This window comes from Porites lutea, chromosome 14, assembly GCF_958299795.1.
Source record: "Porites lutea chromosome 14, jaPorLute2.1, whole genome shotgun sequence".
Lineage (NCBI taxonomy): Eukaryota > Metazoa > Cnidaria > Anthozoa > Scleractinia > Poritidae > Porites > Porites lutea.
The window spans coordinates 6,936,181-6,957,516 of record NC_133214.1 but is presented as its reverse complement, the minus strand read 5'-3'; the positions used below and the strand labels follow the sequence as shown (position 1 = coordinate 6,957,516).

Genomic DNA, 21,336 nt, shown 5'->3' with positions numbered 1-21,336 from the left:
ATAACACTAATAGTCTGAGACAAAAACAATGCTGCTCTCATTGTAATTAAAACAAAAGGTATTGATAAACCATTGAGAGAGAGAGTGACAAGGGGGAGAGGTAGCATGAGCAAACAGCCGACATTCGGCAACGCTACCACTGGTTTCCCCGCCAAATGACGTCTAAGAAACGAGCGCAGAAATTTCATATCGACGACGGGTCACTACCCAGATCTGGGTAGTGCTTCTGATTGGTTGAATCAAATTTCCCTCGCGGCACGACCAATCAGAAGGACTACCCAGATCAAGGTAGTGACTCGTCATCGGTATGGAATTTCTGCGCTCACTTCTCAGTCGTCATTTGGCGGGGAAACCAGTGGTAGCGTCGCCAAATGTCGGCTGTTTTCTCAACCTAGGGGAGAGGTAATCTCATAACCAGATCTCCCACGACGTAAGACAGAGCGAGATCTGGGTACGAGATTAGGAGGAAGATCAACAAAAAAGTGCCTCATAAAGAAAAAGATGTGGAATATTTGAACAAAGCGTGTCTTGCATTACACAAGTGAACAAACTCCTACCACTTCCCAACTACCCTCGATCGTTACTAATCACTGGGCTGTTAAAACGACTTTTGCGTATCAACATTTTCAAGGAAATTTCAGGAGTGTAAGTCTAATAGGATAGTATGCCAGCTTGTAGTCGAGGACCGCAAGCCATTTCAAGGTCGCGCCAAGAATTTAAATATATCCTATGAAACGTTTTCACATGACGTCAAGGGCCGACATATTGGAGTCCTAAATAGTGAAATGGCGGCCATGTTGGTGCCTCAAACCAATCCTGTGGGAGTTGAACCTTTTTTTATACAAAAACTTCCTTTTGTTCAATAAATTTCTAAAGCTGCTGGCCACGTGATTACCACCCAGGCAAGTAAAAATGCTCTATATTATCAAGAAACAACTTGGCATTTGTACTTTGCGAATTCCTTTAATTGAGTTGAAAAATGTGACTAACAGTTCTAAATAACAAAACTTGTTGCACTTAAAGTTAAAAATAGTAAGCATTCTTCCCTTTTGCTTGCTTGTGACAAATGTTCATTGCACCCACATATCAGATGCAGTCGATTAAGCTACACTAAATTATAGCAAAAGCGTATACTACTTGAAACGTAATTTCACTTTTTTCTATAAATTTGTTATTATCGTAGTGATACAAACTTCACTAAAGTCTATTTTTCTCTGATGAGAAAAATGCGGAGATATCATTTCTATCAGCCTTGGCCCCGCTGAGTTTTGAGTCGAAGTAATAATTATCAATTACGAGATTTACCATATCAAACTCTAAAATTAAACAACTGGCAAGTAATCTTGTATTACCCCTGCCTAGCTTCACTGGGCCGGATGACGTACGAATCAAACGGTTACAATTATTTATCAAACTCTAAAACTACTAGTATTTCATGTTGTATTAACCTTGGTTTCACTGAACCAGATGGCGTACAAGTCACAATCATCATTTACAATATTTCCCAAACTACAAAGCTGCTAGTATCTTATGTTGGAATATTTGTAAGCTTTCCTTTCTGATCAACAGTATTCCCGAGCGATCATTTCTCTGTATAATGTGTACCTTATTTTCGCTGCACAAAAAACTCTTGAAACTTTTTGCACTTGACTTAAATTACTCTCCATAGAAAGTTACAGTGAGTTCAAATGTGGATAGTGATCTGTATTTCAAACGAAGTTTTCTAAAGTCATATATGCGACTTTCATTTGTAGCGAAATGGTTGTTTACATTCAATCTAAACGTTGTTAACGAGGAACTATTCACCAAACAGTCACAGAGTTCTGGTAACCAATCTTCACTGACTTCTGTGCAGATGTTGATCGTCAGATTAAGCGTTGTTAATGATGCGTTAACCGTAGTATACATTTTATCAGCCCAGAAAAAGTCCTTGCCTTCCCGCCGTTCACCCTCCCAATACGCGTTTGCTGTAAGAGTGAGCGTAGTTAATGAATTGTTTTTCGACAAACCTTTATTCAGTTTGGGGACCCAGCTCACACAGTCTGGGAAAGAGGAATCACCGCTGACTGTCACAGTAAGAGTAGTCACTGACTCGTTTTCTAAAAATCCTTTACAGACACTTTCTACCCAACAATTACTAATAAGAGTGATGTTGTTAATTGTCAGAGTTAGTTCATTTAATGATGTAGTTCTTGCCAACCCATCAGCTAGGCCATCGTACCAGTAATAAGGCTCTTCAAATGAGTCATCAAATGAATAATCTGGATCTTCTAGGTCGTCGTCATAGTTGTTAACTGTAACGCAGAGCAGAGACAGTGAATTGTTTTCTTTTAAACACTTTCGCAAAAAGTAACTCCAGAATTTTTCCAAATTACTACCATTGATTACAACGGAAAGTGTAGACAGTGACTTCATTGCCATCAAACCGTCACCCAAACTTTCTTCTACAACTGTCCTCACCTCGCCATGATCGTCAATTGCAAGACTGAGTGTAGTCAATGAAGCCAGTTTGGACAAACTTTTTACCAGACGGCATTCCCAACCTTCTGCCATCTTAGTGTAGTTGTTGATTGCGAGATTTAAAACTGTCATTGAAGAGCATCGCAACAAACTCTCCCCGAGGTCTTTCCCAAAGTCTGCTGTCACGTTTGTCATGTAGTTGTTGATCGTAACATCGAGCGCGGTTACTGTCGTGTTTTCTGCCAAGGCCTCACCTATAAGGTGTGTCCACTCTTTACTTGCACCATCGTCGTTAATGATTTTTAAATTGATCTTTTCCACACTGGTACTCTTGATTTTATACAACACTGGTTTGAGTGATGCAATACTGTCAATAGAGACACTAAAGGCATTGCATGACTCTTCAGGAAGGACACAGACGTCATGCACTTTCACCTCAACAGTTTGATCGGTATTTGATAGTCCCTGAAGAAAAGAACGTGTTCCTGGGGCCAAATCCCCCCAAACGTCGATGGTCATGGAGGACAGTGTGTTGTGACGTCTGACATAGCTTGCAATGCAATAAGCAACATTATCAGTTACTTTTCCGTGCATCTTTAACGCCAAGCTTGTTAGGGGAGCACGTACCAGGCGCTCAGAAAAAGCTTCCGCCCCATCACAACTCAGCTCACCCCAAAGAACCACAGTTAAATGCTGTTTGGTATGTAAACCTTTCTCAACCACATCTGGACCAGGATAAAAATTTCCCAGTTGATTAGATGTTGTTCTGCTACAAGAATCTGGGTAGAAATCAAAAGTAACCGATACCTTCTTTGCCAGACGAATAGTTTCCAGAAAAGACTGCCAGTTGCTCGGAACCTTTCCAAAGACAAACACTCTCAAATTATTCAGGGAACAATTTTCTAGAAGGCCTCTTTTCAGGCTATTAGCACCAGAAAGACTAAGGTTGCCATCAATGTCAAGACTTAACGACTTTAATACGGTTTGTAGTGCAATTCCTTTGCCGATAACATCAACGATAAAAGTTTGCATATCTCCTGAAATGTTAAGAGAAAGTTCGGTCAAAGCTCTATTTAATGAAAGCTTTCCTAAAGCAAGGATCGAAGTATCACTCATTGACCCACGAACAGAGAGTTCCACAGACGACAAAAGAGTGTCAGCAGACAATCCAGTTTCAAGAGAACTGGCCCACGCCTCACCTTTCACCCTGCGAAGTAGAAACGTTACGTTCTTCAAGAATTTACGCGCAGCTAGCCATTCACCGATGACGGCAGCTACGTCACAAGAAATACTGCCACACACTTGCAGAGTAAACTTTGATAAAGTCGTGTTTCCAGATAAGCCTTTATGTAGGGCGTTGGCTAGGTCTAACGTAACAGAAGGGGTGTGAATGGCAAGACTCTCAAGCTGCGGGCAGGATTGTATGTGCTCTGCAACAGTCTGATAGCTTGAACCTTGCGAACATTTATGAACAGTAAGCCGAACTGGCTTCTGCAAGTTTGAAAAGGTTTTGCAGGCATCCAAAACGTGATATATATTGCCACTCTCGTCATTGCGTGGCGGTGGGTCAAGATTTATCTCAACATGGGTAGGGAAGGGTATATAGGAACAAAGAGTCTCTGCCACTTTTTCAGCGTGTCCACTTTCGCAGAAGCTTTCCGTAAGGAAAGTTGCTGCTTCCCAGCCTCGGTCCTCTTCGTCGTCGCTGTCCCAGTCATCCCAATTCTCTTCCCTCTTTCGATCATCCATCGTCACTACTCCAAACTGTCTGCACCAGTCCCAGTCCCATTTCCCCCAGTTCTTCAGCTCTTCGCCAATCTGAGTGAATAGAATGCTTGCATCTCTCCCAAGTACACCAGAAACAAAAAGAAACACTTCCCGATACTTTTTTGCTAGTTCATGAAAACTTAGACGCTCAAACAAACTTAACTGGTTTCCTCGCAACTTGTGAGCAATAAAGGCGGCAGCCAGGTACTCTTGAAAGGTCTTGTGAAGAAAGTAGTACTCATGTTGAGGCTTTAACCTTCTCAGACTTTCTTCCTTGTAAAGAAGGCCTACGTGACGACATACCAATCCTTTGTATCTTCTTTCAAGCGCAGCTAATTCACTTTCACGAAAACAATAGCGATCACTCAGCAAACACATCCAAGCTAACTCTCCAAGTGCAAGAATGGTCTCTTCATATTGCTTCTCTAAGGCTCTGTTTTCTTCAGGAACCTCTAGATTGTGTTTAGCGCAATGTCTCCTTAAAAGGCACAGCACAATAACTTGGTAAAGCTCAGAGCGGGAAGACGGTAAATTCCCCTCATAGTCCTCATAAATAACACAAAGAAGAAGCAAATTTAGAGGATTATTTCGCAAGGCATGTAACAGAGAGTTTTCTTCAATTTCCTTAATGAGACTTTCTCCCTTTGATGAATGCAAGGGACCAACATTTTTAAAATGTTTTCTGATATAATCAAATGCATCACTTTCTGTGAATCCTTTAATCTCCAAAAGGATGTCAAAACCGTACTTTTTCCGTACATCAATTCCCCTTTCTTGCCGGGAGGTAGCCAAAACATAACAAAATGATAAAATTCTTCTTTGAAGCAGTTTATCTACATAACGTTCGGAATCTTTGGGAAGCTCATCCAAACCGTCCAAAATGATTAAAGTTCTCTCCTGATTATGAATGTCCTTGACGAAGTTAAACAGCCTCTCTTTAGTCTTCTCCTCCACATCTTCTGGCAACAGTTGTTCACTGATACTTTCCATTATATCCTTATGTATGTCTCGACATTTCAAAAGCAACATCAGCTCGAATTTGGGAAAAGAACACTCAGCTGGAATTTTTCCATGTGCCCAGTCATAAGCAAGTTTAAGGCAAAACGTAGTTTTACCGATTCCTGGACTCCCTTCAACAAGCGTCATAACATCCTCACCTTTATCAAGAGCTGTGAAGATGTCGAATACATTCACCTCGTTATCATCCACTCGGAAGTCTGCTTTCCGCCTTGAAACGATTTTAAGTCTCGTGTAGACGTCATCCAGGGGTAACTCGATGGTGTTGTCCCAAAGAAGTGGTCTTAACTGAGAACGCCTTTTGTATTCACCTTTGAGAAGCTTCACAACAACTGAGATGTACCAATCTGCTGGAAAAAGGAGATCGGGAGTATTTCTCATTAATTTGTAAAATGCTGTTCTTTCATTCCTTTGATGAGTAGAATGACCGAAAATTCTTTCTACCGTCACTACATTACTACGTCTTCCCATGAGACCCCGCGCGCGCCTCAACCTAATCCTCAATCTTCTCTCATCCAAAAAAACACTTAAATAGCGACTGGGTACGAGTCTGGGAGCTTAGCAAAAGGACGACAGAAAGACGAAAATGCCAGAAAACGTTGGTGTGTGACAAACGTGAATGGGTTATCAGTTACGAGTTTTGTCGTGATTTTCATTTACCAATAAAGTATTCTGGTCTTTTAAACTGAGATGTGTTTAAAAGAAAAGTTAAGTTTGGCGCAAAATTTCCAAATTTATTATTGACACGCTTGTCACACAAGTTTTGCTGTCTTCTTTACTTCGGCTTTCTTTTGCGTAAGTTCACCGTTAGTGAACTCACTATTTGCTCTTTCTGGCTGTGCACGAATAGGCTTCACAAGGTAACGTTGAATAACCCTAACCCTACACTGTATCGCACGGCTGGAGCTCAAACTAAATTTTTTAACTTAATAGTTAATACCAAATTTCTGTGTTTTATATTTCCACTGATACAGCACCAAAGAGAAACTAACTTCTTTATCATTTTGGGATCAAATAAAAAAGTTCTAAAGTATACTGCCACATTTACTCTCCTCCCACATTTACACGTAAAACGCATTCTTTGTAAAATTACGTCGCCTTAAAGATTTTGCTTTTGTAACACATCATTGGTGATCCATCAAAGTCTTTAGGCAAATGTCAAAGGCTTCCTTTATCTTGTCAGAGTTAACAAACTTCAGATGGAAAATTCCTTAACAGAGAACAAACAAATAAACCAAGAGGAAACTTTATTGTGCTGCGCCTCTGGTAGTGACGCACAAAAACAAACAAACAAAAAAAAAAACACTGAGTGAGGAACTAAACCGTTGACCATGCATAATCTTTCACTCCAGGAACAGTATCACGACTGGACTATGTTTTGGGCCAGCGACTCGACTACGTTTTGGACCAAAATGTGCTCAAATTTTCAACTGGCCTGATTGTAGCTTGAGGGTGTTATGAAGAATGTTTCGAAATTGAGAGAGCGAGTCAGACGTGAGAAGCGTACAATTTGCTCCGAGCGTGAATGAGAGCGACTCAAGCCTTGTGAGAGTCCAACTTCAGACCGGAAGCAGAGCCGTACGGGCATTATAGAGCCTCAATCAATGAACACAACATTATCCACTTTGTGTTACTTCCGATGTAGTGTGTCATACTAGTCCTATAGTCCTCGGAGCAGTTTTCAGGATGTTTGTCACGTGAACCTAGTTTAGTGGCCTCAGTTCCAACGAGTTTCCTGTGGTTCAGTGGTAGAGCATCTCTACCAGTAACCAGAAGGTCATAGGTCCGACTCCTACGCGGGGAGTACTTGAATTTTTTCACGAGCCGCCTGTATCACTGACTGCGGAAAAACATCTTCCCCACTAAGTAGATTGTACATATACAATATACATAAAAAGAAACGACAAACCCCTATTCGAACATGAGCAAAAACAAACCTTACCTTTATCTTCTAATGGCCTTGGGTATTTTGGAGCTGGAATGTTACTTGAAGATAATGGCCTTTTGCGTTTCTTGGAAGACTGGCGTTTCTTTGCCGCGCCTAAAATCCAATCAAATACTGTTTTTGTACTTTTCCCAATATTATTTTCTACCTTTACGATATATACACTAATATTCAATCCTTATTTGCAATTGTACTAACTGTCCACCTAAATATTAGGCTCGATATGGCCATTCTATTAACAAAGCTTGAAAAATATGGGGCACCAAATGTATTTTATTAATTAGAGTGGTTATTTGTATATAACCAAAACAAGAGTGGTTATTTACAAAAAACCACATTACAGTTTTATTATTTCTAAATAACCAAAATATAAAATTGGTTATTTACAAATAACCAAAACTGAAATTTGGTTATTTAACAAATAACCAAAAATTAAAAAGTGGTTTTTTCTAAATAACCAAATGCGAGATTGGTTATTTAATAAATAACCAAAATGCGAAATTGGTTATTTATCAAATGACCAAAATGCGAGATTGGTTATTTATTAAATAATCAAAATGCGAAATTTTTTATTTGTTAAATAACCAAAATGCGAAATTGGTTATTTATTAAATAACCAAAATGCGAAATTGGTTATTTATTAAATAACCAAAATGCGGGCAGAATGGAAAATTGGTTATTTATAAACAAACTGGACAATTGGTTATTTAGTAAATAAACAAACTTGCTTTGGACGATTAAAAATCCAAAAATGTGCAAAAATGGTTATTTAATACAGAAATGGTTATTTACCTAATTTGGTCTTAGCAAGTAGCCACGTGGCCCATTTTCCCTCTCAGTTCCCATAACGACCTGCAGACTTCTATTTCCAACACGGCTTCTTCCAAAAACATAGCGCGGTTAAATGCAGAAATGGCTCCGGGCTGCTTTGAAGTTAGCTGACCGAACCAAATCTGATACATGTCACTACAGACTGATCACACTTCACAGTCCCTATTTTTCCGTAAGATCGTCGAGAAGGAGCACTTTGCGTTACGGGCAGCCATCTTGGATGAGTGTCAAAACTACTTAGGGGGCGGGAGGGGTTGGAGGGAAGCGAGAAAAATAGTCCCTGAGTAGTTTTGACGCTCATCCAAGGTGGCTGCCCCTAACGCAAAGGCTATTGCGACAGGATTCTCTAATCATCCTGATATTGTGGAATTCTTTAGGTACTTTTGATCATTGGTCAAGCCAATCTTTACCGAAAGAGATCTCAGGAGCAGGAAAGTAGCATTTTCCTGCGTATTAATTTACTGAAAATGTCCCGAGGAAAACGCTGGAATAGGATTTCCGAAGCCCTAAATTTAAAAATTTTCTGGGGGAGCATGCCCTCAGATCTACAAGGTTGGGTCGCCTTCGGCGCTACAGCTTTCCTCCCCACTTGCGTGCGAAAGGTTTATTAGAAGATACATCATTATGGGAGCTCTTAGGTGGAACAGATTATGATAGAAATTATGATAACTCGAAAGAACAGACGGGAGCCAACCTTAATTCTCCAGTCAGCAAATGATGTGACCAAGAAAATTGTAACAGAAATCGAAAAGAGAGACACTTTATTTGGTATTTCATTCAGTTTTTAGCAAGTACAGAATTGAATTCAGGGATCAAAAGATTTTCACGGGATCAGGGATCAGGATTTGCAACCATTTTGGATCAGGTATCAAACTTTCATGGCCAAAATGTGAGATCAGTCGGGAAAATGTATACCTCGTTAAGACCCTGTTGTATGACAAAACAATGTAAAATACGATACGTTTCACGGAAATGCAAAATTATTTTTGAATATGTGTAATGTCTGAAGATTAAAGGACAGGGGAACAAGTTAGTCAGAAATGAATAATGTGACGGCACGACAATTCGTTGGATAATCTCTGGACTGCCATGAAAACCAACTGAAGTAGATGACGTTAAATGAAGACTAATGGTGGTAGATGTAGGCGTATGAAGGTAAAAGAAGGCTAATGAATGTAGGTGACCGTCGATAAAGGCTAATAGGGGTAGATGAAGGTGAATGAAGGCTAATGGAGGAAGATGATGGTAGATGAAGGTGAAAGAAGGCAAAGGTAAATGAAGGCCTATGTAGGTAGATGAATATTCATGACGAAGGATGAGTGTGAATGAAGGTAAATGAATTAGAATGAAGGTGAATTAAAATAACTGAAGGTAAATGAAGATTAATGAAAGCGAATGAAGGTGTACGGAGGAAAATGAAAGTAAATGAAGGAAAACTGACGGTGGAAGAAGGTAAATGAAAGAGAAAAGAGGAAAGTGAAGGAAGTGGAAGAAGCCATGTTGGAAATAGAAGTCTGCAAGTCGTCACGGGAAATGAGCGGGAAAGTGGGCCACGTGACCACTTGCAAAGACCAAATTAGATAAATAACCATAAATAACCATTTTTGCGCAGTTTTGGATTTTTAATTGTCCATGTTTGTTTATTTACTAAATAACCAATTGTCCAGTTTGTTTATAAATAACCAATTTTCCATTCTGCCTGCATTTTGGTTATTTAATAAATAACCAATTTCGCATTTTGGTTATTTAATAAATAACCAATTTCGCATTTTTGGTTATTTAATAAATAACCAATCTTGCATTTTGGTTATTTGATAAATAACGACTCTCTCTTATAGAGGTGTCCGTTAAGAGAGAGTCGACTGTACACTAATAAGAAATCCTGTTTACGGCTAACATTGATAACATTGTTCACCTACGATCCAAGAATACCTTTTTGAAGACGTTTTTCAGAAGAAGAGGGTTTTTCAACTTGACAGATCACAGAGGCTTTCTTAGATAACTGCTGCTCATGTGTATTGGGACCTACAAAAAGAGTAGTAACACAATTATTCTTTGCTTCAAAGCATAAGGGATGAAGGGAGATTAGCCAGCATTTAACCGTCACTGAAACCGAGTTCTAAGCTATTTTTAATTTGGCTAAACCCTTCTATCTAAACATTGTTTACTATAAACAATGTTAAAATGCATGCGGTTCATTTTGTATATTTTATTCAGTTTAGCTTTAATGTAAAGTGCATCAGATCATACTCACATGTATTTCGCGCTATATAGGTATTAAAATATTTATTTAGTAACTGTTACTATCTAAACATCGCTAAACATCGTTAACTATAAACGGCATTAAAATGGACTTAGCTTGACCTCGTAGAAATAAGCGGAGCCACTGTTTCCCGATGAACTTTTGATGCAACAACAAACAACCAAATACAGTGGAACCCCGCCTTACGACCACCCCGCTAATACGACCACCCCGTTATTGCGACCACTTTTTTATGCCCCGAACAAAAGCCCACTCATTTTCTTATCTGAAAATCCCGTTAATCCGACCACCCCGTTATTACGACCAGCGACCACCTTTGGGAGTCCTGAGTCGTTATTTTCTTTATAAAATTACCCCGTTAATACGACCAGTCAAAATGCTTGGTGGGGCTGCTGAATGAAAACAGACACAATCTGACAAACAATAACCCATTACTAATATTTTATTGAATGTTTTTACGCAAAGGTGTTAGTGGTTAGCATGACTTCCGGTAAATTGCTGTGTGCAGTAAAAAGGATGCATGAATAAGCTTGAATAAATAATATAAAAGATCTGAAAGACTTCACTTTGCAGCATTTCGAGGCTCTCAAAGTTATTTTGCCTTCTTGTTTCTGCTGCCTTCCACTGTGGCTTTTCTCTTCAAGTCCATTTCCTTATCTTTTGTCCCAGAACTTTGAACTTTGTAATAATTGTGAAAGTGTTGTAAGCTATAATATACAAATGAACGGTCTTCGAGACAAATCACAAGCCCTTTCCTTTCATAACAAGGAACTGAAAGAAGTCAGTGTTTTTTCTCATTACTCCGTTTCGTTTACTGTTACATTGTTCAGTTGCATTGAATTGCGGTCGTAAGGTTGTTAATTAACTGCAAAAAGGTTGATTTATAACAGATTAAAGGTACACATGTAGTAGAATGTAGTTTAAAAGCATTTTGCACCATAATTTGACCCTACCCCGTTAATACGACCAAATTTCCATGGCCCGAAAGTGGTCGTATTAACGGGGTTCCACTGTATGAAAATTTTCTGTTCATCTATGGAAAATTTTGAGGCCTAAAGAAAATCAGGTTTACATGTATGGCAAAAATTACGATGAAAGATTTTTCTGTTTCCGTTTATACACTGTTATACAGTTTTACTTTTAGACTGTTACCACAGTAGGGAGTTTAGATAACCACATGCAAAAGTTGACGGCAGTTAGACGTCTCGAAAAAGTAAAATTAACTTCGCGCTCTTTCAAAGTTATCGCAATTTTTTCCTTACTCTCACAATTTGTCAAATTTAGGTGAACTTTTCTCGTTGAGTTGAATTGTTAGGGACCTCATCCATATTCATAAAGAGACAGAAAAATTTGTTCTTGTGAGGTTTTCACTCAAGGAATTGCAGTGCGATTTGACTATATTTTGGGCCAAAATGTGCTCAAAATTCTAAACTCGCCTGATTGTAGCTTGAGAGTGTTATAAAGCACGTTCGAAATTGGGAGAGTGGCCCAGACGTGGCTGAAAGGCGCGGGTTTACGAGCCATGGGGGCGTAACTCTGTCTACAAAGTGGTGGCCCCTGGCAGCCCGGACACCCACCTCCACTAAAAGACGCAGTTGTTAAGTGGGCAACAAAACTGGCTATGTAAATGAAAGGCAAAGGGACATATAGAAAGCGAAAGAGAAGGATCAAAATAGATTCGCAACTACTCTCGCTGGGAGAAATCCAGCGCGCACGAGCTGCTACGCCAACGTAAAGCACCACCACCGTCTTGTTTCGTCAGTTATGCAGGTTATGAAGACGCGCTTAGGGAACACAAGACCAGCTACAAAGGCCCCATTATACTATATTGGGAAAGTTTACATATACTCACTCATATACACGCAGTACAATACCAACCCTTACCTAAATAAAGGAAAAGTAAAACTTTACCTTCATCTCGCAACAGTCTCGGATGTTTTGGAGTATTGCTTGAAGATAACGGCCTTTTGCCTTTTTTTGAAGACTTCGATCTCTTTGCTGCGCCTGAGACTAAATCCAGCAAATACCAACATAATTAGGCTTTTGTTTAAATAACTGTTCCGAAGAAAATTTATTCATTAACCCACCTTTAAAGTATTTGTTAACCATACGGTACGGCCATGATTAAAGAGGTTTGTACACAAATGTAGACGGAACAGTAAATATATAGAGGATATCATGGCCGCGCAGAGATACGGAATTTCTCTTCGAGGGTTGAAAAATATTTCACGAGTGAGCGTAGCGAACAAGTGAAATATTTTTTTTAACACAACAGAAATTTCGTATCTCCATGTGGCCATGTAATGTTCTATTTATTATATAAACACCAATGAAATACCAAGCCATTTCACTTTAATAGTTTTTTGGTATGAAAGGCGCAAATTACTACGTAGCCATAGCAACGGTGATATTTTCGCATGTGAAGTTATCATCGTTTCGCGCGAAAGATCACCTGGTATTTCATTGGTGTTTATATAGTAAAACCATCTCTGCCATGTTCGTCTTCACACACATACACTCTTGGCGCGCAATACCGCTGAGCATAACCACCACAGTCCTACCAACATGTTCTTAACGCTACGTACCATGACAACTAATCCTGCTTGGGACTAAAAGCGAACAAAATCGTTGGAAGGCAGATATTTCTAAGGCTCCCGATTGTGGCAAATCTAGGGATTTGGAGGTCTCATGAATCGCGTTCATTTACCAAGGTATATTAATAATGGCCGTTTTCACACTAGAGACGTCGGATCACCCATCTTGGAAAAACAGGCTCGTTTGTTAGTCAACGGACAAAGCTCTTCAGTAACATTGGTAAGGAATTTTTCACCTTTCAAGTAAAGCTTAAACCGGAGTGCTTTTTGTCGGCAATTGACGTAGTTTGACCTGTGACATTGTGAAAGAATTTCGACTCTTTTCAGACGAGTGTTTTTAGTGCCCCAACTATTCCTGGTTAATCCAATTGTCCAGCAAGGATTACTCAATAAGCTCTCGTTAGACTACGGTAAACGTTTTACATGAAAAACAAAGATTTACTCTAATAAATATTATGTTCATCTTTCCAAGATTCAACTTAAGTGTACCTTTTTGAAGAGATTTCACAGAAGAAGAGGCTTTTACATCTTGACAGCTCACAGCCGCTTTCTTAGATAAATCCTGCTCATCTGCATTGGAACCTACAAAAAATAGAAACAATTCTTTATCAACGTCGCAGACCCGTTGATTTAAACAGAGTTTAAGAGTTTCACCAATCCACTCCAATCGCGAAAATGTTTGAGAGAATGCGAAGTTTATTTTTCAGCACACCTTTATTAGAGTCAGCGTTGTCGAATCGTAAGGTCTCTTATCGTCAGCATCGTTTTGATCGGGCTAGTTATGGCACAATGTTTCCAGGCGATTGAGACGATCCAGCATGTGTTTCGAAGATAGCAATGGCCTGGACCGAGTTTTTTGTAAGGCGATTAGCACAAACCAGGGTTGGTTACCATGACAACTCATATGCGCTATTTACAGTTAAACTAGGACATGTTTCAGTCAACTATGATAATATTTTCTTTATTTACCCTCAGCAGTATTTATAGCACTTACGCTAGCGGGGCCGAGCAAATGAATGAAACAAATAATTCAAATCAAACATAATAGGGTTAAGAATCCTAACTGACCGGAGGCAAACCAGATGGCTATTTACATGCGTGGCCGAGGATTTGAACTCGGGACTACCGTGAACAGAGAGGGAGAGGGAGCGGTCAGAGAAGGACTGGAACTCGGGTCCTCCGAATTGCGAGTCCAGCGCTCTAACCACTCGGCCTCGCTGCTTCCCATAACTCAACCTTGAACAATTGTCCGAAAACATTTAGTCCAAAAACTTGGGGCGATTAAGATGATCCGGATTAGAAAAATTGCGATGAAGTTTAAATGAATGGAATTCATTTTGTTACTCAGGTTTTCACTACTGGTTGTTGTATGAGTTTGCGTAACTTCGTACGATTACCGTTAAACATGTTTCAAACAACTCAACCTTGAACAGAACTGAAGTATTTTTGTTTACAGGCTACGTCCTATTTAGTAATCGTCCGGAACGACTTGCCCAAAAAAACTGGCAGCGATTAATTAAGATAATCCGGACGATTGTTTGGGAACTATGTATTAGGCAACCGCCACGACGACAAAAGTAAAAAGTTTAATTAGCAAAACAGCAACTCTCTGCACGACTCTGTACATTTCTTTGCTGGTTAGTAATCAAAGAACACAGAAGAGAAAATTTCCTTCCTGTTTTTGCACGCATTTAACAAATTGTGAAAGTTGGAAAAATGGCGATGAAGTTTGAATGAATGCAAATTCATTGTATTACTCAGGTTTTGACTACTGGTTGTTGTAGCTGCTTAACTCGTACATGTACATTTCCTAACGTCAGCATTCTAAAACATAAAGACCAACTTAAATAACAATGTGAACATGTTACCTCCAGAAATGTTTAGCATTCGTTCCACAAGTCTATTACAGTCATCTCGCCAGTTGTGCTTCATAGCGTATTTTTCACGTAGGGTTTTACACTCGTCAAGTCGCATCTCTCTGTCTTTTTCACGGACAATTCTGATCGCATTGGCCCAATCTTTTGGATTTTCCGACTTCACCACGCAGTTTGAACCAAACGAAACTTTCTTCAAAGCTTCGCCAAGACCAGAGTTCCCACTAACCAGCACAGGCAGACCAGCTGATAAAGCCTCAAGGGCAGCTAAACCGAATCCCTCAGTTCGTGATGGCATTATAGCAAGATCTACCTCACAAAACAACTGGGCTAGCTGCTCTCTGCTTTCATTAAAACGACGCACCCTCAGTTGACTGCGATCAATGCCTTGCTTGAGTAGCAAGTCTGCTACTTTATCTTCTTCTCCGCTTGTTGCTCCAACAAATACAAGTTTGTAGGTCACGTCTTTCAACTCAGCAATGGCTTGAGCAGCAATATCATATCCCTTCAGCTGAAAATCTTCACTGTCGCTACGTCCAAACACTAAAACACTGAATGAACTTATTTCTTGAGAGGCTTGCTTTACATAAGCAAACTCAGAGAAAATGCCTGGGGTAAGATTGAGAACATCTTGATCTTTTCCACAAGGACGCAGATAACCTGAAAAAGCTGCAGCCAGCTTGGGTCCAACTGCTACAACTTGATCAGCTTTTTCACAGAGTTTTACCTCAGCCTGGTGCTTCTTCTCACCTCTTGAAATGGCATCTGTGTAGGACTTGAACATACCAAGCTCTTCAGGAGCTGTATGAACGACCTGAATCCACTTGCACTTACACTGACGCTTGATAACCTGCACTTGCCGACCAAGAATGGCCCCATGTCCTATCACACAGTCCACAACATGGCCGTCTGGTAAAGAGGACAACCAGTCTACTGGATTGTCATAACCTGCCATTTCCTCTGCTTCAATGAGATGAACATTGTGACTTGCAGCAACTTGTTTATCTTCCTCGCTGCACTTGGGAAGATAAACACTGACCTCCACGCTGGGGTGTTTAGCCAACTGAATGGCCAGCTCTCGGTTGATGGTTGACAAGCCTCCTTTCGTTGATCTCCATTCACTGCTTAACAGAGTTACTCTCAATTTCCTGGTGGAAGTGGATCTTGATATGCTTTCGTGGTCTTCCTGTGATGTAGAGGCTATGCTAGGAAAGGATGACAATTCCTAAAAGAAGAGTGGAATAAATTTATTCAAGGGTTTATTGAAAAGCTAACCTGAGATCCTAACCTGAGATCAGGCTCAATCTTAGCAGTTCTCATACATTCTCTCTTACGTAGTCCCGCTAACATTTCTCTTTTCGTTTCGCCTTGCCTGCTGGAATGTTATTTACAAAGAGGAACGAAAATAGAGCTTGACCTCAGGTTATTAAAAAGCCTTCTCAATAGTAAGTTCTTTCAAACTTTCATTGAGCATTCTCTTCCACTGCTTTTCTGTCGGTGAGCACACTTGAAAAAATTGACTAAAAAGACATGCAGGACATTTTTTGAGAGTTTGGGCTACCAGTGGTGTCTCATGTATATGTATATCTCTATACCATAAATCCTCTATTAACCCCCCACCCCCTGCCAAATAAGTCCTCCCCTTTTCAAAGGAAAAAAGTTATTAAGCCCCCCCCCCCCTCTTTCAGGAAAAGAAAGTTATTAAGCCCCCGCTCTCTTTTAAGCCTCCCCTCCCCTCCACTCCCCCTTTATTCTTAAATGATAGACTGTATTTATCAATTATGTACTGTAACACTTGACATGGACTGGCCCAGTATGATTTATTCATGTGCTTGAAAGGGAGGGGGACAGAGACAACTTGCAGGGTGAAGGGTCAAAGATGACGCAAGTTACTAAGAGTGTCTCAACAGCACAGTGCACCTGTATCACACTAAGAGGTGTGAAATACTGTACATGTATTTAAACTGCCCATTTAGTGATATGAAATTAATAAAATGATCACTTAATGAAAATGCTTTAATCGTTAATCAAACTCTCTTAACTACATGTAATTCTTTTAATCCTTTAAACCCTAATATCAAAATTCAACTTCTCATTTGTTCTCCCTATTTGTTTTCAATAGAAGTAGTGGAGAGAATTTGTTGAAGTATCAATTAGATTCATTTTGTGTGATCAGCTCCTCAATTCTCATGACCACTGTGTTTTATAAAGAAGTGGTACTACAAGGAGAAATTTGACACTGATCACTCTTAGGGCTTCAAGGGTTAAGGAATGCATTGAGATCAGTCTGGAGAATTTGTATGTGGATACTGGTGCTTAAAGGGTTGAAACAAGCCATTGAAGCCCACACAGTAAGAGCTTATCTTGGTTTGAGTACTGTACCACCCCTCCCAGGATGGGATACTAGTCCACCACAGCATTGTTCCCAATGGTATGTAGCCAGTTTAAAAAAAAAAACACACAAAATTAAAGACCCATGAGAGGAGAGGTAAAGGAAGAAATAGTTTCTTGACTAAGATCAAAACTCAAAAAAAATTACGTTGTTAGTAAAATCTAAATTTAATTAGATTTTTATTAAGTCGGATAATGTTACCTTTTCACCAGATATTTAGAATTTAAAGCTCAGAGAGTAATACTATTCAAATTTTTTTCTTTACCATTCTTTTTGCTTACGTCTATGTTAAATACCTTTGACGAAATTATTATATTTTTAAAAAACCTATGTATTTTTCTGTAATTCCTAATAATGCACACAATCTTTTGAGATCATGACACTAGTCATTCTGTTGTTTTCTACAAAATAATTTTTTGACATCATAGATCACGTTTCATCTACTTTTACATATTACAGATCATGCCTGTTAAATAAAAGGAGAAAACACAAAAACACAGAAAAAATACTCACAATACTCAAAATACTGTCTTAAAATTTGTGCTTGGTAACGTACAAAAGGAATGTTTAAGAAGGAATCCACCAGGAAACTGAGTAATTTTAATTCTCAGTGGACAAAGATCTTGTACCTGCACAATAATTTTTAAAAGGCCTTGGGAAGAAAAAAATTTGTTAAAAAATTATTATTCACTCGATCGTACTGAAACCAACGATTTTGTAACTATGGCACATAGGGCTTTATTCTGGCCGAGTTTGAGGCCAGGTCATATTTTGACTATTTCCTCATCTTAAGTTGATAATTACGCAGAGCTGCTCTTAAGAATATTGCATTCTTTTTACATTTTTCAAGAGCTAAAGATGTAAGTGGTCATCTGTAATAACACCAAAGAAAATTTCTCATGGGATTCCAAGAAAATGAATTTCAAATTTCACAAGAATTGTGAAAACACAGGAAAAATTCTGAAAATTTAATGTGTAAGATGTAATTTTGTGAAATTTGACATTCATTTTCTTGGGCTCCCATGAGAAATTTTCTTTGGTGTTATCATAGAAGACTAATAATTAGTCTTAGATGTAATTATTACATCTCTAACCCTTGAAAAATGTAAAAGAGACTAATAATTAGTCTTAGATGTAATTATTACATCTCTAACCCTTGAAAAATGTAAAAAAGAAAGCAATATGCTTTAAATTATTCTGGTGCAGGATTTTTGTCCACGAAAAAAATAAAATTACTCAATTTCCTGGTGGATTCCCTCTTTATTTAACCCACTGTAAGAATCACTGAGAATTTAGTATTGCTTTTGAACGATATTGTAGTGAAGTTGATCTTTAGTATGAAAACTTTAAACGGGTGACAAGTACGTTTGTACATATTTTGAAAAACTGCCCTGAAAAGTGAGTAAACAGTGTAGATCTATCACGTACACAACTGAAATTAGTCCTGATGTCTTGATGAGATGTAGTTATTAAAAATTGCATTGTTTCTTCGCCTCCATATATCTGAAATGGTTCCCTTGGGAGTTTACAAATTGACACACGCACTCAGGGAGGGGGTGGGGTGGGGTAGAGGTTGGGAAACTTCCATGTTTAGGTCACTCAGTATGTGCAGCTCTGCATGGTAGAGGTTTATGGGAATTCAATCTTAAAAAAAGTATTCAATGTCACTATTAAGCATTTTAAACAGGGTAGCAAGTTGAATCCATTTTGCTTTACACAGGGTCAGAATCGAAGGGTTTTAGCAGCACAGACCCAGCCAGACTTCCTTTAAACCAACTTCCCCCCCGCCCCCCCGGAAAAGTTTCTTCCCTTATGCATAAGGATAGTACTGTTATTACTTTGCGGTTTTTTCTGAGTTAAAAATCAAGAGATGGAACAGAGGGGGCTCAAATCAGACCTCCCCTGATTCAAAGTCTGATATAATTAACATCCCTACACCAACATTCAAAACCACAACTAGAACTAATTCTCACACCTCAAACCTTACAACTTGTTTACAAGATACCAAGAAAAATCAACCTTCACTTGACTAACACTATTAGCTAACAGATGACAAATTTTGCTTACCTCCATCAGCCTTGACACCACAGGAATCCTAAAAATCCTTCAACACTGCAGACATGAAGACTACAACAGGAACAGAGAAAGAAAGCACACATTGTAAATAATGGTGCAATGTTGTAAACAAGCTACATGTACCATTTGACACTTTCTTTTTGTGGGAGTTTAATTAATTATATAATAATTTTGTGGATTTATGACTTTTTGTAATTCGCAACAACTAATAATAATTATTAGTTGTTGGACCTATCCCAATTATCATTATTGGGATTTGTCCAGTCTGGTTTTTCTCCTTCTGAGTCTTAACAACTGCATTATATTTTTTATTTGAGTCAAAATACAGGTAAACCAACATTTGAAAATGTTGTAGGTAAAATCTGTTCTCAGAGTAAACCAGAATTTCATTGTCACCTACACACTGTAGATCTGTATGATTAATACAGGCTAAGAAAGAAAGGAAATTCTGAACCAAACTAGGTTTAAAATAATATTATAGTCCTGGCCCTGGTTGTTCAAACAGTGGATAGTGCTATGGATGAATCTCTAACCAGTGGATAGAGTTATTCACCTTTTGTACAACTGGGGCCAGGTTTAACCAGAGGATAGATTTCACATACAACAAAATAAATACTGTATTATCATTCTAAGTTATTACAGTTGTAGAGGTCATATTGTTTGCAGCAATGTGTTTACTGGGGAGGGGGGGGGGGGATGGGGGGTGGTCAAGTTTACTTCTTACAGCTGTATGTAGACCTTGATGGAAACCACAAAAAATTTCAAAAACCACCAAAATAAAAAAAAAAAGCCACAAGGTAAGGTATAAAAAAAGTAGTGATAGCTGGGCTGGCACTTTCAGGGTAACTTAATTTACATTACGAGTACGTATAAACAATCTAATTCTTTTTGAAGGTGTATTTTTCAAAACAATAACCTCTTTCTATCCCAACTTTATTAGCATTAATACTTTTTTCAAAAGAGAATTTATCCCATAAGTATGCTGACAGCAGAAGGGGAATCCTGGACTCCACTGTCTAGAGGATACTGAGGTGTACATTCCCCAGTGGGGAGGGTAGACATCCCTCATTTAGCCTAAACAGGCATGTTCTGCTAAACAGGGTAGGGTTTCTGGGAGTCTTACGTCTTAAACAAGTTATAAAATTTCACTATTTGTGACCCTTCATGTGAAAAGGGGGCTTATGGATTTCACTAAATACCGTGAATTTTTTCACGGTCACGGTGCGTGAATTAGAGTTTTCATGGCGTGAATTTCAAATTCCACGCTTGTTCACTCCATGCGAGAATTTTTCACTCTTGGCATGAAACTAATCATGTTGCGAAAGATCAGTAAAGACTTCCGTAAAGACCTCCATGGTGTAAACTTTCACGCCGTGAAATTTAGAGTGAACACATTTTCACGCCGTGAAACATGTCGATGGTAAATGAAATCTAACCTATTTTTTTTTGTTTTGTGTTTTTTCTCGCCCCTTTTCGAACTGGAAAAAAACGAGAATACCTGGTCACATCAAGCTAAATTTGTGGAAGTTGATCCCACGCAAAAAATAATATTTCTCTCAGCATATTCAAGCCGTTTTAAATAGCTCATGAGAAAAATAACAAAAAACGTATTCAGACTATTCCACGTTCAGGCCTGTAAAGCCACAAATCACAATCAAACTAGTCACAATTTCTTGTCGATATTTTTATGTGTTCATGGCAAGTATTTATTAGATATGCACGATTGGAATGGGGTGTTTCATGACAATTTGTTTACATTGTCTGTAACTGCAACAGTTGGTGACTTTTGGCTCTTTTTTTTCTTCTCCACAACGTGCAAATTTTCCCAATGTCGATGTCAGAGACGCTTAGTTATTTTACCAAACATGGCAAGGTTTTCACTAAAGAAACCTAACAAAATTCTTTGCAGAAAGACTTACTATTACTGCCATTCCTGAAACCGGGATAATTGTCGTCTGCGTCGACGCGCATTGCACTGAAGTGACTGATCTTATCTGCGGTTTTGTAGCCCCATCACACATGCAAACTCTACTTGATTTATCATGTTCCATTTCAAGTTCCTTGTCTCATTGCTAAATGTTATACTCAAAATTTCGCCGTTACAATGATCTGAACAG

The 21,336-nt window shown here is 38.9% G+C and overlaps 1 protein-coding gene across 1 annotated transcript; it reads right to left on the bottom strand.

Annotated features, from left to right (window-relative positions):
* Window positions 1-373: 373 nt before the first annotated feature.
* Window positions 374-19,270, bottom strand: LOC140924630 (uncharacterized). Its single transcript, XM_073374647.1, has 7 exons — window positions 19,211-19,270; window positions 14,746-15,976; window positions 13,367-13,459; window positions 12,195-12,293; window positions 9,953-10,045; window positions 7,187-7,285; window positions 374-5,591 (listed from the first exon to the last, which is right to left on the bottom strand). Exons 1-7 carry the CDS (start codon window positions 19,214-19,216, stop codon window positions 1,657-1,659), a joined length of 5,556 nt encoding a protein of 1,851 aa, XP_073230748.1. The 5' UTR covers window positions 19,217-19,270; the 3' UTR covers window positions 374-1,656.
* Window positions 19,271-21,336: the final 2,066 nt, after the last annotated feature.